The sequence below is a fragment of the Littorina saxatilis genome, linkage group LG9 (assembly GCF_037325665.1).
Source record: "Littorina saxatilis isolate snail1 linkage group LG9, US_GU_Lsax_2.0, whole genome shotgun sequence".
In the NCBI taxonomy this organism is placed as follows: Eukaryota; Metazoa; Mollusca; class Gastropoda; order Littorinimorpha; family Littorinidae; genus Littorina; species Littorina saxatilis.
In genome coordinates, this window is record NC_090253.1 from 7,130,970 (window position 1) to 7,149,522 (window position 18,553).

At 45.3% G+C, this 18,553-nt stretch overlaps 1 protein-coding gene across 1 annotated transcript; it reads left to right on the plus strand.

The window, feature by feature from the left end:
* The first annotated feature begins 515 nt into the window (after positions 1 to 515).
* LOC138975164 (uncharacterized) lies at positions 516 to 18,246 on the plus strand. Its single transcript, XM_070347827.1, has 4 exons — positions 516 to 1,823; positions 12,206 to 12,636; positions 13,186 to 13,362; positions 15,678 to 18,246. The coding sequence occupies exons 1-4, from the start codon at positions 1,067 to 1,069 to the stop codon at positions 17,289 to 17,291; spliced, it is 2,979 nt and encodes a 992-aa protein (XP_070203928.1). The 5' UTR covers positions 516 to 1,066; the 3' UTR covers positions 17,292 to 18,246.
* The last annotated feature ends 307 nt before the right edge of the window (positions 18,247 to 18,553 follow it).

Below are 18,553 nucleotides of genomic sequence, written 5' to 3' on the forward strand. Positions count from 1 at the left end.
TTGTTTTTCCTGATGTTGTAGCTTTACCTCAGTGCTTCAATGGAAACAAGGGAAAGCAACTCTTCCACATCGTCAGAGACACCATTAGAACAACAACAAAATCAAATACCAGATACGTTTAAGTGCTCGTAGTAGTTGTTGTTTAGGTGTGCCGCACCCTTACTCCAACGCACCTCTAACAGAATTAGGAAAGCAATCAGCAAATGAGACAATATTGAGGCTGGTGTTCAATAACTTATTTAGGAGGTATCACAGCAGCTCTCCTCATTTCACAAAACAAAAAGTAGGCCAGTCCTGCTGTCAGACCAATATCAACAGTGGACCCGCTGTTTCCACACCCACAGTGATATGTCACTCACGGTAAACACAATTAGGAGCTATTTGCAAGTGCAATTTGGGTAAAAGCTATACAACGGTGTGTTTACGTCAAACAGAGATAGAAGTGCATTTATCATTCACCCTCCTGGGTCCGGTTGGATACACACACGGGACCTTGGGGGGGATATATTATTGCTCGTCTGCTTTGTAGTGACAGTTGCTGACCTTGTTTAGGGACGTTTGCTGTTTATATAGCGCACCTCGCAATCACACGCCACCAGTTACTGTGGCGTTATTGTGTGTCAGATTTGCATGGTTGGATAGTAGTGTATAGTGAAGAATGATTCTGACTTTCGACGCCTGGATTACTTGTTTTCAATGGTCTACGCGTATGTGAGCCGCACAGTTTCTGTTCGGGAGAATGGCTTTTAAACGGTCATAGACTGTATAATTGTATTGCTATCAACAGAAGCCTGAACTTACTGTTTCACGTGAGTGTATGTGTGAGATTTCTACTGAGAGGAAAGTAAATCTATTTCACAACGATCAAGGTGTGTCAGTTCGTTCTGCAAAACAGTTTACATGCCACGTTGAAATCACAACACAAACAAATATTTCAACTCGGTTGGAGCACAGTTTATGCAAGTGTGTTTTTCTCTCTGTAATAATTTTGTAACATATAAATATGTTTCATGCTCATTTCAGAGGCATATTTCCTCGCCTTCTCTGAGAAAAAAAAAAATCCAAAATGAGCAAAAGGAGTGTTGGTTCGCTGTGTCTGATATACGTTTTTCTTGTGTTTTTGGTCAAACGACATAATCTGCAAATTTCAACCCAGGGACCTTCCGCCGTGCCGTCGCTTTTCGATAGGGTAGCCGACATCTTTCCAGACTTTGAACACCAGGTGGTAGCACTGCACACAGAGTTGTGCGGAACGAGCTGCAATTTCTCACACACAGGCGCCAGGCCAGAGAAAGCTCGAGCCTGTAGTTCATGTGCCTGTGACCACCTGTGCCTCATCTATGACGACTGTTGTCCTGACGTGCAGCTGTTGGACACCATCCAGCTAGAGCTGCTAAACTTCACTCTGACGCGTCAAGAAATGAAGGCGATGACTGAAGACAGAGACCTGTACACTTGTGAGGTATCTCACATGAGACCAGATATTCCAGAAGCCGACTACGACAACTTTTTTCCTATGATCAATTATTGCCCGAGGACCGATTCGAGCAGCAGGACAAACTCCAGTCAGATGAAGAAGGGGGAGCCATTACCGGAGTTCACGGTCGCGGAAGAGACGGCAGGATCGCTGGAGTCGAAGTGCGAGAACAGAGAGATGTCCGAACACTGGGACTATCACAGACCCTTGACGTCGAGTCATGGGCTGGTGTACCGGAACAAGTTCTGCGCCCAGTGTCACGGAGAACACACAGACAATCTGACTGATTGGACGACGGCTGTCACGTGCTATGCTGACCTCCTGCACTCTGTCACCTCTTCGTCAGGTGAACATAATTATTGTCTTTCTTTATTTTCTTATTTTTCTTTTTTTCAATTTAGTAAATATTTTCCTGGATCACGAACTCTCACCCTTCTCGGGTACTTGTAGTAACATTTTCAATGTGACGACGAAGCCAGACTCAAACATAACTGTTGTTGCAGAAAAAAACCGCTTTGTAACCCCTGTAATTGTAACACATTTTTACATTTAGTCAAGTTTTGACTAAATGTTTTAACATAGACAGGGAATCGAGACGAGAGTCGTGGTGTATGTGTGTGTGTGTGTGTGTGTGTGTGTGTGTGTGTGTGTGTGTGTGTGTGTGTGTGTGTGTGTTTTCTTTATTTGGTGTTTAACGTCGTTTTCAACCACGAAGGTAAAATCGCGACGGGGAAAGGGGGGAGAGGGGATAGAGCCATTTGTTAATTGTTTCTTGTTCACAAAAGCACTAATAAAACATTTGCTCCAGGGGCTTGCAACGTAGTACAATATATTACCTTACTGGGAGAATGCAAGTTTCCAGTACAAAGGACTTAACATTTCTTACATACTGCTTGACTAAAATCTTTACAAAAATTGACTATATTCTATACAAGAAACATTTAACAAGGGTAAAAGGAGAAACAGAATCCGTTAGTCGCCTCTTACGACATGCTGGGGAGCATCGGGTAAATTCTTCCCCCTAACCCGCGGGGGGTTGTGTGTGTGTGTGTGTGTGTGTGTGTGTGTGTAGATCGATTCCGAGGAAACTACAAGGCCGATCTTCATGAAATGATAAATGTCTTTGATGACGTCATAGCCGGCCTTTAGTGAAATGTAAGGCGGCACTGTCACGCCCTCATTTTTTAACCAAATTGATTAACATTTTAGTTACGCTATATTCGACGAAGGCCGGACGTTGATATTGCATTTCAGCTTGAGTTTGGTCATTACAAATCTAAAAATTGTAATTAAAATAATTTTTTTGGAAATCGATCCAAAAATAATTTTATCTTATTTCTAATTATCTTCAGATTCCAAAAACATATAAATATATTATATTTGGATTAAAGACAAGCTCTGAAAATTAGAAATATGAATATTATGATTAAAATTAAATTTCGACTATCGATGTAAAAACAATTACATCTTACTCCTTGTCGGTTCCTGATTCCAAAAACATATAGATATGTTATGTGTGGATTAAAAACAAGCTCAGAAAGGTAAAAACGAATAAAGATACAGAAAAGCGTGCTATCCTGTTCAGCACCGCTACTAGCGCGCTTCACTGCCTTTTCCACGAGCGGGAGACGGTCTTGGCGAAAACATGCAGTGCGTTCAGTTTCATTGTGTGACGAGTTCCACAGCTTGACTACATGTAGTAATGTCGCCTCACGCGACTTGTTTCATTGTGTGCCGAGTTCCATAGCTTGACTACATGTAGTAATGTCGCCTCGCGCGACTTGTTTCATTGTGTGCCGAGTTCCATAGCTTGACTACATGTAGTAATGTCGCCTCGCGCGACTTGTTTCATTGTGTGCCGAGTTCCATAGCTTGACTACATGTAGTAATTTCGCCTCACGCGACTTGTTTCATTGTGTGCCGAGTTCCATAGCTTGACTACATGTAGTAATGTCGCCTCGCGCGACTTGTTTCATTGTGTGCCGAGTTCCATAGCTTGACTACATGTAGTCATTTCGCCTCACGCGACTTGTTTCATTGTGTGCCGAGTTCCACAGCTTGACTACATGTAGTCATTTCGCCTCACGCGACTTGTTTCATTGTGTGCCGAGTTCCATAGCTTGACTACATGTAGTCATTTCGCCTCACGCGACTTGTTTCATTGTGTGCCGAGTTCCATAGCTTGACTACATGTAGTAATGTCGCCTCACGCGACTTGTTTCATTGTGTGCCGAGTTCCACAGCTTGACTACATGTAGTCATTTCGCCTCACGCGACTTGTTTCATTGTGTGCCGAGTTCCATAGCTTGACTACATGTAGTCATTTCGCCTCACGCGACTTGTTTCATTGTGTGCCGAGTTCCACAGCTTGACTACATGTAGTCATTTCGCCTCACGCGACTTGTTTCATTGTGTGCCGAGTTCCATAGCTTGACTACATGTAGTCATTTCGCCTCACGCGACTTGTTTCATTGTGTGCCGAGTTCCATAGCTTGACTACATGTAGTCATTTCGCCTCACGCGACTTGTTTCATTGTGTGCCGAGTTCCACAGCTTGACTACATGTAGTCATTTCGCCTCACGCGACTTGTTTCATTGTGTGCCGAGTTCCATAGCTTGACTACATGTAGTCATTTCGCCTCACGCGACTTGTTTCATTGTGTGCCGAGTTCCATAGCTTGACTACATGTAGTCATTTCGCCTCACGCGACTTGTTTCATTGTGTGCCGAGTTCCATAGCTTGACTACGTGTAGTAATTTCGCCTCACGCGACTTGTTTCATTGTGTGCCGAGTTCCATAGCTTGACTACATGTAGTCATTTCGCCTCACGCGACTTGTTTCATTGTGTGCCGAGTTCCACAGCTTGACTACATGTAGTCATTTCGCCTCACGCGACTTGTTTCATTGTGTGCCGAGTTCCACAGCTTGACTACATGTAGTACTTTCGCCTCACGCGACTTGTTTCATTGTGTGCCGAGTTCCACAGCTTGACTACATGTAGTCATTTCGCCTCACGCGACTTGTTTCATTGTGTGCCGAGTTCCATAGCTTGACTACATGTAGTCATTTCGCCTCACGCGACTTGTTTCATTGTGTGCCGAGTTCCATAGCTTGACTACATGTAGTCATTTCGCCTCACGCGACTTGTTTCATTGTGTGCCGAGTTCCATAGCTTGACTACATGTAGTCATTTCGCCTCACGCGACTTGTTTCATTGTGTGCCGAGTTCCACAGCTTGACTACATGTAGTACTTTCGCCTCACGCGACTTGTTTCATTGTGTGCCGAGTTCCACAGCTTGACTACATGTAGTCATTTCGCCTCACGCGACTTGTTTCATTGTGTGCCGAGTTCCATAGCTTGACTACATGTAGTCATTTCGCCTCACGCGACTTGTTTCATTGTGTGCCGAGTTCCATAGCTTGACTACATGTAGTCATTTCGCCTCACGCGACTTGTTTCATTCTGTGCCGAGTTCCATAGCTTGACTACATGTAGTCATTTCGCCTCACGCGACTTGTTTCATTGTGTGCCGAGTTCCATAGCTTGACTACATGTAGTCATTTCGCCTCACGCGACTTGTTTCATTGTGTGCCGAGTTCCATAGCTTGACTACATGTAGTCATTTCGCCTCACGCGACTTGTTTCATTGTGTGCCGAGTTCCATAGCTTGACTACATGTAGTCATTTCGCCTCACGCGACTTGTTTCATTGTGTGCCGAGTTCCATAGCTTGACTACATGTAGTCATTTCGCCTCACGCGACTTGTTTCATTGTGTGCCGAGTTCCACAGCTTGACTACATGTAGTCATTTCGCCTCACGCGACTTGTTTCATTGTGTGCCGAGTTCCATAGCTTGACTACATGTAGTAATGTCGCCTCACGCGACTTGTTTCATTGTGTGCCGAGTTCCATAGCTTGACTACATGTAGTCATTTCGCCTCACGCGACTTGTTTCATTGTGTGCCGAGTTCCATAGCTTGACTACATGTAGTCATTTCGCCTCACGCGACTTGTTTCATTGTGTGCCGAGTTCCATAGCTTGACTACATGTAGTCATTTCGCCTCACGCGACTTGTTTCATTGTGTGCCGAGTTCCACAGCTTGACTACATGTAGTCATTTCGCCTCACGCGACTTGTTTCATTGTGTGCCGAGTTCCATAGCTTGACTACATGTAGTCATTTCGCCTCACGCGACTTGTTTCATTGTGTGCCGAGTTCCATAGCTTGACTACATGTAGTCATTTCGCCTCACGCGACTTGTTTCATTGTGTGCCGAGTTCCACAGCTTGACTACATGTAGTCATTTCGCCTCACGCGACTTGTTTCATTGTGTGCCGAGTTCCACAGCTTGACTACATGTAGTCATTTCGCCTCACGCGACTTGTTTCATTGTGTGCCGAGTTCCACAGCTTGACTACATGTAGTCATTTCGCCTCACGCGACTTGTTTCATTGTGTGCCGAGTTCCACAGCTTGACTACATGTAGTACTTTCGCCTCACGCGACTTGTTTCATTGTGTGCCGAGTTCCACAGCTTGACTACATGTAGTCATTTCGCCTCACGCGACTTGTTTCATTGTGTGCCGAGTTCCATAGCTTGACTACATGTAGTCATTTCGCCTCACGCGACTTGTTTCATTGTGTGCCGAGTTCCATAGCTTGACTACATGTAGTCATTTCGCCTCACGCGACTTGTTTCATTGTGTGCCGAGTTCCATAGCTTGACTACATGTAGTCATTTCGCCTCACGCGACTTGTTTCATTGTGTGCCGAGTTCCACAGCTTGACTACATGTAGTACTTTCGCCTCACGCGACTTGTTTCATTGTGTGCCGAGTTCCACAGCTTGACTACATGTAGTCATTTCGCCTCACGCGACTTGTTTCATTGTGTGCCGAGTTCCATAGCTTGACTACATGTAGTCATTTCGCCTCACGCGACTTGTTTCATTGTGTGCCGAGTTCCATAGCTTGACTACATGTAGTCATTTCGCCTCACGCGACTTGTTTCATTGTGTGCCGAGTTCCATAGCTTGACTACATGTAGTCATTTCGCCTCACGCGACTTGTTTCATTGTGTGCCGAGTTCCATAGCTTGACTACATGTAGTCATTTCGCCTCACGCGACTTGTTTCATTGTGTGCCGAGTTCCATAGCTTGACTACATGTAGTCATTTCGCCTCACGCGACTTGTTTCATTGTGTGCCGAGTTCCATAGCTTGACTACATGTAGTCATTTCGCCTCACGCGACTTGTTTCATTGTGTGCCGAGTTCCATAGCTTGACTACATGTAGTCATTTCGCCTCACGCGACTTGTTTCATTGTGTGCCGAGTTCCACAGCTTGACTACATGTAGTCATTTCGCCTCACGCGACTTGTTTCATTGTGTGCCGAGTTCCATAGCTTGACTACATGTAGTCATTTCGCCTCACGCGACTTGTTTCATTGTGTGCCGAGTTCCATAGCTTGACTACATGTAGTCATTTCGCCTCACGCGACTTGTTTCATTGTGTGCCGAGTTCCATAGCTTGACTACATGTAGTCATTTCGCCTCACGCGACTTGTTTCATTGTGTGCCGAGTTCCATAGCTTGACTACATGTAGTCATTTCGCCTCACGCGACTTGTTTCATTGTGTGCCGAGTTCCACAGCTTGACTACATGTAGTCATTTCGCCTCACGCGACTTGTTTCATTGTGTGCCGAGTTCCACAGCTTGACTACATGTAGTCATTTCGCCTCACGCGACTTGTTTCATTGTGTGCCGAGTTCCATAGCTTGACTACATGTAGTCATTTCGCCTCACGCGACTTGTTTCATTGTGTGCCGAGTTCCACAGCTTGACTACATGTAGTCATTTCGCCTCACGCGACTTGTTTCATTGTGTGCCGAGTTCCACAGCTTGACTACATGTAGTCATTTCGCCTCACGCGACTTGTTTCATTGTGTGCCGAGTTCCACAGCTTGACTACATGTAGTCATTTCGCCTCACGCGACTTGTTTCATTGTGTGCCGAGTTCCATAGCTTGACTACATGTAGTCATTTCGCCTCACGCGACTTGTTTCATTGTGTGCCGAGTTCCACAGCTTGACTACATGTAGTCATTTCGCCTCACGCGACTTGTTTCATTGTGTGCCGAGTTCCACAGCTTGACTACATGTAGTCATTTCGCCTCACGCGACTTGTTTCATTGTGTGCCGAGTTCCACAGCTTGACTACATGTAGTCATTTCGCCTCACGCGACTTGTTTCATTGTGTGCCGAGTTCCACAGCTTGACTACATGTAGTCATTTCGCCTCACGCGACTTGTTTCATTGTGTGCCGAGTTCCACAGCTTGACTACATGTAGTCATTTCGCCTCACGCGACTTGTTTCATTGTGTGCCGAGTTCCACAGCTTGACTACATGTAGTCATTTCGCCTCACGCGACTTGTTTCATTGTGTGCCGAGTTCCACAGCTTGACTACATGTAGTCATTTCGCCTCACGCGACTTGTTTCATTGTGTGCCGAGTTCCACAGCTTGACTACATGTAGTCATTTCGCCTCACGCGACTTGTTTCATTGTGTGCCGAGTTCCACAGCTTGACTACATGTAGTCATTTCGCCTCACGCGACTTGTTTCATTGTGTGCCGAGTTCCACAGCTTGACTACATGTAGTCATTTCGCCTCACGCGACTTGTTTCATTGTGTGCCGAGTTCCATAGCTTGACTACATGTAGTCATTTCGCCTCACGCGACTTGTTTCATTGTGTGCCGAGTTCCATAGCTTGACTACATGTAGTCATTTCGCCTCACGCGACTTGTTTCATTGTGTGCCGAGTTCCACAGCTTGACTACATGTAGTCATTTCGCCTCACGCGACTTGTTTCATTGTGTGCCGAGTTCCACAGCTTGACTACATGTAGTCATTTCGCCTCACGCGACTTGTTTCATTGTGTGCCGAGTTCCACAGCTTGACTACATGTAGTCATTTCGCCTCACGCGACTTGTTTCATTGTGTGCCGAGTTCCACAGCTTGACTACATGTAGTCATTTCGCCTCACGCGACTTGTTTCATTGTGTGCCGAGTTCCACAGCTTGACTACATGTAGTCATTTCGCCTCACGCGACTTGTTTCATTGTGTGCCGAGTTCCATAGCTTGACTACATGTAGTCATTTCGCCTCACGCGACTTGTTTCATTGTGTGCCGAGTTCCACAGCTTGACTACATGTAGTCATTTCGCCTCACGCGACTTGTTTCATTGTGTGCCGAGTTCCACAGCTTGACTACATGTAGTCATTTCGCCTCACGCGACTTGTTTCATTGTGTGCCGAGTTCCATAGCTTGACTACATGTAGTCATTTCGCCTCACGCGACTTGTTTCATTGTGTGCCGAGTTCCATAGCTTGACTACATGTAGTCATTTCGCCTCACGCGACTTGTTTCATTGTGTGCCGAGTTCCAGAGCTTGACTACATGTAGTCATTTCGCCTCACGCGACTTGTTTCATTGTGTGCCGAGTTCCACAGCTTGACTACATGTAGTAATGTCGCCTCACGCGACTTGTTTCATTGTGTGCCGAGTTCCAGAGCTTGACTACATGTAGTCATTTCGCCTCACGCGACTTGTTTCATTGTGTGCCGAGTTCCACAGCTTGACTACATGTAGTCATTTCGCCTCACGCGACTTGTTTCATTGTGTGCCGAGTTCCACAGCTTGACTACATGTAGTCATTTCGCCTCACGCGACTTGTTTCATTGTGTGCCGAGTTCCACAGCTTGACTACATGTAGTCATTTCGCCTCACGCGACTTGTTTCATTGTGTGCCGAGTTCCACAGCTTGACTACATGTAGTAATTTCGCCTCACGCGACTTGTTTCATTGTGTGCCGAGTTCCATAGCTTGACTACATGTAGTCATTTCGCCTCACGCGACTTGTTTCATTGTGTGCCGAGTTCCATAGCTTGACTACATGTAGTCATTTCGCCACACGCGACTTGTTTCATTGTGTGCCGAGTTCCATAGCTTGACTACATGTAGTCATTTCGCCTCACGCGACTTGTTTCATTGTGTGCCGAGTTCCACAGCTTGACTACATGTAGTCATTTCGCCTCACGCGACTTGTTTCATTGTGTGCCGAGTTCCACAGCTTGACTACATGTAGTCATTTCGCCTCACGCGACTTGTTTCATTGTGTGCCGAGTTCCACAGCTTGACTACATGTAGTCATTTCGCCTCACGCGACTTGTTTCATTGTGTGCCGAGTTCCACAGCTTGACTACATGTAGTCATTTCGCCTCACGCGACTTGTTTCATTGTGTGCCGAGTTCCACAGCTTGACTACGTGTAGTAATTTCGCCTCACGCGACTTGTTTCATTGTGTGCCGAGTTCCACAGCTTGACTACGTGTAGTAATTTCGCCTCACGCGACTTGTTTCATTGTGTGCCGAGTTCCACAGCTTGACTACGTGTAGTAATTTCGCCTCACGCGACTTGTTTCATTGTGTGCCGAGTTCCACAGCTTGACTACGTGTAGTAATTTCGCCTCACGCGACTTGTTTCATTGTGTGCCGAGTTCCACAGCTTGACTACGTGTAGTAATTTCGCCTCACGCGACTTGTTTCATTGTGTGCCGAGTTCCACAGCTTGACTACGTGTAGTAATTTCGCCTCACGCGACTTGTTTCATTGTGTGCCGAGTTCCACAGCTTGACTACGTGTAGTAATTTCGCCTCACGCGACTTGTTTCATTGTGTGCCGAGTTCCACAGCTTGACTACGTGTAGTAATTTCGCCTCACGCGACTTGTTTCATTGTGTGCCGAGTTCCACAGCTTGACTACGTGTAGTAATTTCGCCTCACGCGACTTGTTTCATTGTGTGCCGAGTTCCACAGCTTGACTACATGTAGTCATTTCGCCTCACGCGACTTGTTTCATTGTGTGCCGAGTTCCACAGCTTGACTACATGTAGTCATTTCGCCTCACGCGACTTGTTTCATTGTGTGCCGAGTTCCATAGCTTGACTACATGTAGTCATTTCGCCTCACGCGACTTGTTTCATTGTGTGCCGAGTTCCATAGCTTGACTACATGTAGTCATTTCGCCTCACGCGACTTGTTTCATTGTGTGCCTAGTTCCATAGCTTGACTACATGTAGTAATGTCGCCTCGCGCGACTTGTTTCATTGTGTGACGAGTTCCACAGCTTGACTACATGTAGTAATGTCGCCTCACGCGACTTGTTTCATTGTGTGCCGAGTTCCATAGCTTGACTACATGTAGTAATGTCGCCTCGCGCGACTTGTTTCATTGTGTGCCGAGTTCCATAGCTTGACTACATGTAGTAATTTCGCCTCACGCGACTTGTAGGTTTTGTGCTTTTGCTTTTTGTTTTCCTGTGTCGTCCAGAACATAGACCAAAATAGCCTGGACCGCCAACTCGTCACGTGACCCTTCGAGGTTACGACACTCGACTTCCAGGGGCGCTTAGCGTCCGGTTTGAAAGGCCAGCGATTCGAAGACAGTGAAAAGAAAGCACGCTCCAGTTATTTGTGACAATGGGAGGTGACAATGAACTGGATTTTCCAAAACTCCAAACTAAACTTAACAAAACTCATCGAAAAACATGTTCCATATGCACTTTAGCTGAGTTTATTTTAGCATTTTCAGAACTTACCTCTGCAACTTCGTCCATGTTTACAATCGACACCAGATATGACATCCCCCTGATTTCTGAAAGGCCATGTAAGCGTAGGTTCCTAAATGCGAGAGGCCACTACCTCGTAATAGAGAGAAAGAGCGGAGAGAGAGCTAGTTGGCGGTCCAGGATAAATGGTCTATGTCCAGAAGAAGCCGAAAACTCGACCTTGTCTTTGTGCTGTCTTTGTGTTAGTGAGTATCGTTTTTACATTTAGTCAAGTTTTGACTAAATGTTTTTGTGTGTGTGTGTGTGTGTGTAGAGCGATTCAGAGTAAACTACTGGACCGATCTTTATGAAATTTGACATGAGAGTTCCTGGGTATGATATCCCCAGATATTTTTTCTTTTTTTCGATAATTGTCTTTGATGACGTCATATCCGGCTTTTTGTAAAAGTTGAGGCGGCACTGCCACATCCTCATTTTTCAATCAAATTGATTGACATTTTTGTAAAGCAATCTTCGACGAAGGCCGGACTTCAGTATTGCATTTCAGCTTGGTGGCTAAAAAATTAATTAATGACTTTGGTCATTAACAATCTGAAAATTGTAATTAATTTTTTGTTATAAAACGATCCAAAATTACGTTCATCTTATTCTTCATCATTGTCTGATTCCAAAAACATATAAATATGTTATATTCGGATTAAACACAAGCTCTGCAAATAAAAAATATAATAATTATGATCAAAAGTAAATTTCCGAAATCGATTTAAAAACAATTTCATCTTATTCCTTGTCGGTTCCTGATTCCAAAAACATATAGATATGATATGTTTGGATTAAAAACACGCTCAGAAAGTTATAACGAAGAGAGGTACAGAAAAGCGTGCCATGCAGCACAGCGAAACCACTACCGCGCTAAACAGGCTCGTCAGTTTCACTGCGTTTTTCACGAGCGGCGAACCACGGTCATTGTGAAAAAATGCAGTGCGTTCAGTTTCATTCTGTGAGTTCCACAGCTTGACTAAATGTAGTAATTTCGCCTCACGCGACTTGTCTTTTGTTTTACAATTGTGTAACATAAATATGTTTCATGCTCATTTCAGAGGCATATTTCCTCGCCCTCAATACCACAGACTGTGACGTTCGTTTCACTGCGACAACGGCCGCCGACAATCCACGCCGATGCGAGTACGTCAACAAACCGGTTATCTCCTCTTGCAACCAGACGGGCATGTGGCGCGACTACGATGCCAAAATAGAACGCGCATGCGCAAGCTTCACATCCGTCGTACAAAGGAATTACAAGAACGCTTTCTGTTACCTGTGCAACAACGATTTCAACTTTGAAGTCGCGCAATATTTTCTGAATCAGGCCAAGAGTCCAGGAAACCCAGGGCGAGCTAGTTTTTACGCCTTGTTGGATCTGGATTCTCAGGATCCCAGCTCCACTTCTGCCGCAGGGGAAGGAATGGCGCCAAGTCTTCCCAATGAAAGAAGACAGTGTGAGACAGGAACGACGCTCGATCCCTTAGACGTGAGTTACTTTCAATTCTTGGCTTTGTTGGGTTTTTCTTAAGATTGCCTCCCTTGTAAATTCGTTTTGCACGAAAATAAAATAATGGTTGGCAGGTAAATATAATGAATGTCAAGTTAAATAAATTTAACTCCAAAATATTATGAATTATGACTGATGAACTTTCGATTGTTGTTGCGTTCTTCCGGTCAGTTAATTAATCTGTCTGTCGCGCGCGCGCGCGCGCGCGCGCGTGTGTGTGTGTGTGTGTGTGTGTGTGTGTGTGTGTGTGTGAGTGTGTGTGTGTGTGTGTGTGTGTGTGTCTCTCTCTGTCTCTGTTTCTCTCTGTGTCTCTGTCTCTCTCTGTTTCTCTCTCTCTCTCTCTTTCGCGCATAACCAGCATGTATCACACACACATACGCACACACACGCACGCACGCACGTACGCACACACACACACACACACACAAACGCACGCACGCACACACGCGCACGCACACACACATACACACAAACACACAGCGCTGAGAGATACAAATAAATGTTAGCCAAATTTCTATTTTTGTCCAGTGCCAATGCCGACCGCTGAGCTGTGCGGAGGGTTTACGCCCTGAGGGAGACAACTGCAGACAAGTCTTCGCTGCCACAAATTACTTTGGCTTCAGAGTTTGCTCCCGTTTTCAGTTGACGTCACGAACGCCATTTGATTCGGTCGAGTATATAGATTTTGCGATGAGTCTGGAAAATGTAAGTGCACTTTATTTTGGATGAATAAGATAAAAAGAATGTTTGTATTTAACCTTCGCCCGAACGGGTTATCGACTACACACGGAAGACATCGTGGAGCAGTGCGGACCCATGCTTCTCAAAGAAGGAAAAATATTCATACCCAAAGAAGCAAATACGTGCATCTCCTTCCGTAGACGCCGTGGTTAAATTTCCGCGAGAAGTAATTAGATTAAATTATTAATTTAATTATTACCGTGCGGACTAAAGCTTCTCAAAAAAGGAAATACGTGCATACCCTTCTGTGGACGTCGTGGGGCCGTGTGGACCCACATTGTTATTGTATGAATCCTTCTTTGAGAAACATGGGTCAACAATGTCTTCCGTGTGTAGTCTAAATTTGACCTTTGTTTTTTTAATTACTTCTCGCTGAAATTGAATGAACTTTTAGGACATAAGAGCTTTTCCAAAAATGAATAAGACAGTAATAAGCTTAGGCCTAAAAAAAAAATTGGTGTGGTTACGGTAACCCGACCTACCCTATTTTTAGGGGCCGACCCTATAACTTTTTATTACATTTGTGGAAAAACAAACAAAAAAACAGTGCAGAAAACGCAATGAAAGCGAAAGCGCTCGAGTCGCACACTTATTTCCCTGTCATGTAGGTTTAATTTGTACACATTAGAAAAAAAAGTTAAAAAAAAAAGTGATTGCCTACCTTCCTACCCTATTTTTTTTGGCTATGTTACCTTAACCACACCTATTTTTGGGGGGCCTTAGTTCTGAACAAGTGGATTGTTGAAGATGATGCAGTGTTAAGAATACCTGGATGATAACAAGGTGGGTATATATATATATAATTATATATATGTATAGGTTACAACACGAGTGGTTTTTTATATGGCTTGTATTTCAGTCAAGACCCAGCGGATGAATATCATCGGGAGACACGAGCCTCTGGCGAGTGTCTCTCGATTGATATTCCCGCTGGGTCTTGACTGAAATACAAGCCATATAAAAAACCACGAGTGTTGTAATCTGTATATCCCATTCTACCATCAAACACAAAGTGTAGACTACTAGCGGCACTGTTGCGATCTGTGCAGGGTAAAACTGTTGCCAGCGAGACTTAGCCCTTTTGCAACCTTAAACTAAGTGACCGTCGCTGAAAAAATAAAACGAATGAGTGCATCGATAAGTACGCGGTAACACTACTTTCAGACCATTTAAAAGCTTTAAGTAAAGGTTCATAAGTTGCAAGAAAGTAATGAAGTCGAATAGAAATTAATTTAGTTGAAGCGCACAATTCTTTTGTTTTGCGTTTCAGGTCGGCAGAACGGGCGAAACGGGTTTGGGACCCATTTGGCTTACTCGATTCAGAATTGATTCCACGTTGTTTTTCTCGAACGTGTGTAATTAGGCTTATTGACAGAGAAGCAAATCTTAGGGAACAAATATGTAGGTTTAGATTTAACCATTTGCTCCCTATTTGAAATGTATCTACGTGATAAACTGTTTTGCGAGTGTGTTTGCATGGATGAACTTAAACTGGTATGGGTGAGAGGAAAACGCGACCGACACGTCTGTCACCGCCGATTGATTGCATTTTGAAGGAATATGACTGGATTACGGAAAAATATGTGGACTTACTGCAGAGCCAGGCAAAAGAGTAGACTTGCTCGCAAAACACGTGAAACAGCCGATGTTTGATAGCTGAAGGCGCACACCGGCAAAACACACTACCGACAGATTCTCAAAAGTCGTCTGCTAACGATGCAAGGGGAGGGTACTCGTGTTTTTGTTTTGGTTCGCTAGCATCTGGTTATCTTGTAAGTTGAATGTTCGTTTTTTTCGACCTGCATTGCTTTCATAATGAAAGAAACTTTTGCTTATTGCATCTCATACATCAGATCAGTTCTGAGATTCATTTTTGCGTGCAACTGATATGGTTTTCTGAGCCGTGCAATACGATTTTAGAACTTCATACAAATGTGTCACATTGTTCGGCGCGAGGTCAAAGGTCGGGAGGAAAGTAGTCCTTTGCCCAAATCGGAATCTGCACTATCATATATTTTTTGGAGTCCATGATGTATTTATTGAGCTATAAAAATACAACATATATACCCATACTGAAGTAACAGAGACAAAGAAGGGAGGTCATGGGATATATATATATATTATATATATATATATATATATATATTGTGTGTGTGTGTGTGTGTGTGTGTGTGTGCGTGTGTGTGTGTGTGTGTGTGTGTGTGTGTGTGCATGTGTGTGTGTGTGTGCACGTTCGTCAGAAAATGTTTGTTTACGCCTTGGTTCTTCTTCATCCTCAGATTAGTCTGTCAAACATGACCGTAAAACACACAGGAACGTTCCCCCAGCTTGCTTGTGAGGACAACAGAAGTCTCACCGTGGACGTTACCACGGAAATACACAGCACCCAGTTCATGCTTCTCAGAGAAATGGCTGACTCTCTCACCGGGGCGTTGAAAGCTTACGCCTCGGACAGATCCAAATTGCGTCCTGCTAACGTAACGGTGATCGCTCCAGCGCCTGGCTGTAACGGCGACTCTGATTGGCCCAGCGTCATTCCAGACAGCTGCCCCACAAAAAACGAATCGGTGGCTTTGAAGCCGACTGGTTTCGAAGGAAATAGCGTCCCGTTACTGGGGGTGAACAAGTTGAGTTTTTCCACACTACACAACACCGCCTTTTGTCCTCGGGTTAATCTTACACAGGAGGAGTTCAGAAACTTCAGCGTTGGACTCGCCCAGATGGAGCTCGTTGAGAGTAACATTACTGTTGACGTTACTCGCGAAGGACAAAGAACTTTCTATCTCCTTTGTGTTGAAGACTTCCACAAGATTCTCCTTCCCGATGTGTGTGCGATCAGTCCAGCTCAACCGGACACGACAGCAACGCGTGTTGACTTTGAGGACACGTGGACATCAGTGGGCGTGGTATCCATCGTGTGCACGTGCACTTCGCTGGTCAGCTTGCTGTGTGTGGTGGTGACCTACCTGGCTCTACCCCCGCTAAGAGCGGGCACGGGTCTGTCCACGCTCGCCATGGCCTGTCTGCTCTTCCTGGCGCAGGCGCTGCATGAGTTTGGTCTGGAGCAGTACGAGATTCGTCAGCTGTGTCTGGTGCTGGCGCTGCTCATCCACTTCTTCTGGCTCTCTGCGGTCTTCATGATGACCGCCTGCACCCTGCAGCTCTTCTTCTCCATCATGTTCCCGATCAGAACCAGGCTGACCCTGAGCTCAAGGAAGCTGCTGGGCGTGTCTCTCATCTCCTCCTTCTCTCTGTCAGCAGCTGTCATCGGTGCGACCGTCCTGAGCAACCATCTCATCCACGGAGACCCGGGCTACCCAGCCGAGCATCTCTGCTTCATCCACAGGAGCCTTTCTCGACACCTGGGCTTCGGCCTGCCCCTGGGCCTGGCTGTGACTCTTAACGTCGTCCTCTTCATCATCACCGTCGTCCACATCCGCAGACGACCTCATCTGAGCAGCACTAAGAATGACGACGTGAGCCTCGTGGCTTGTTTCCGGCTGTCGGTGATCACTGGGGCGTGCTGGTTGTCGCTGTTCCTGCTGGCTGTCCCCGGCACGCGGCCCTGGCTGGAGTACATCGCGGTGGTCTTGCTGGGACTTCAGGGTCTGCTGCTGGCCACCACGCTGCTGCTCAACAACAGAGTCTACAACCTGTGGCGTCAGCACTGCTGCGGTTGTAAGAAACCCGCTGCCTCTCAGCAAGTCATCTCGCTGCCGAGCTCTAGTCAAAACGACAAGATAACACAGCACGTGCAACATAGCAGCTGCCGGTCTGCTTCAACTGACCCGTCCAGCAACAGTTCCAGCATCAAATCGGATTTGAGGAACAAGGATTCGTTGAAACCGGAGGAGAACTCTCACCCCTCTGAAGCAAAAACCTCAAGACTGTGAATGCAAGGCATATGATAACGAGCGTTAACTGGACAGCCATTTTGTTTCTCGTGCAAAACGCCGAATATCGACATAACATTTTCAGGGCCCAGTGACCACGATCGCCCCCCCACGTGTCAGCCGGTGTAGTGTACATATGTGTCTTTCTTTTTACATTTAGTCAAGTTATGACTAAATGTTTTAATATAGAGGGGGGAAGGGATACGAGGGTCGTGGTGTATGTGTGTGTGTGTGTGTGTGTGTGTGTGTGTGTGTGTGTGTGTGTGTGTGTGTGTGTGTGTGTGTGTGTGTATTGCCTCCATATACACATCCCGAAGCGCTCAGAAGGTCAAAAAGATTCTGGCAGACAACTCGCACCCTGCTTACAAGTTGTTCCGGCCCCTACCCTCGGGCAGGCGTTTTCGCTCGATCAGGACACGCACCACGCGTTTCAGAGACAGTTTTTATCCAAGTGCAGTGCGTGTCCTGGCTCCTTAAGTCCTCTAACTGCCGTTCTTAGTTAAAATTGAGCTTTTACTCAAGGTTTATGTCCTGGTATTTTGTTGTGAGACACAGCCGTCAAGCCTTTAAATACCTTATTTCTTAAAGTTCACCTACCCAGTGTAGTATTGTAATAAATGTTTTGGTTTTAAAATTATTAAGGATTTGTGATTTTAGTTATTGTCGTCATAACTGATGTCTGATACATATATAATTCTTACTGATACTTCTATACTGTTTATCTTACGCATATGTACAATTGATGGTTAAACACGTTTTGTTAAGGAGTAGCATGCTTGCGCGTGTGTGCTGTTGTGGGTTTTGTGTGGGGAATGTATGCGGGCGTGCGTGAGCGTGTGTGTGACTGAGATTGCAAGCGATGTTTGGAAGGGCGTGTATGGATTGATTGATTGTACTCTGGCCAAAACATGTCCCTAGTGTACTGCACATGGTTGAAATAAAGTCTTATGTCTTATGTCTTATGTCGTATGTCTTATGTCTTATGTCTTTGTGTGTGTGTGTGTGTGTGTGTGTGTGTGTGTGTGTGTGTGTGTGTGTGTGTGTGTGTGTGTGTGTGTGTGTGTGTGTGTGTGTGTGTGTAGAGCGATTCAGAGTAAACTACTGGACCGATCTTTATGAAATTTGACATAAGAGTTCCTGGGTATGATATCCCCATAATTTTGTTTTCATTTTTTCGATAAATGTCTTTTATGACGTCATATCCGGCTTTTTGTAAAAGTTGAGGCGGCACTGTCACACCTTCATTTTTTAATCAAATTGAT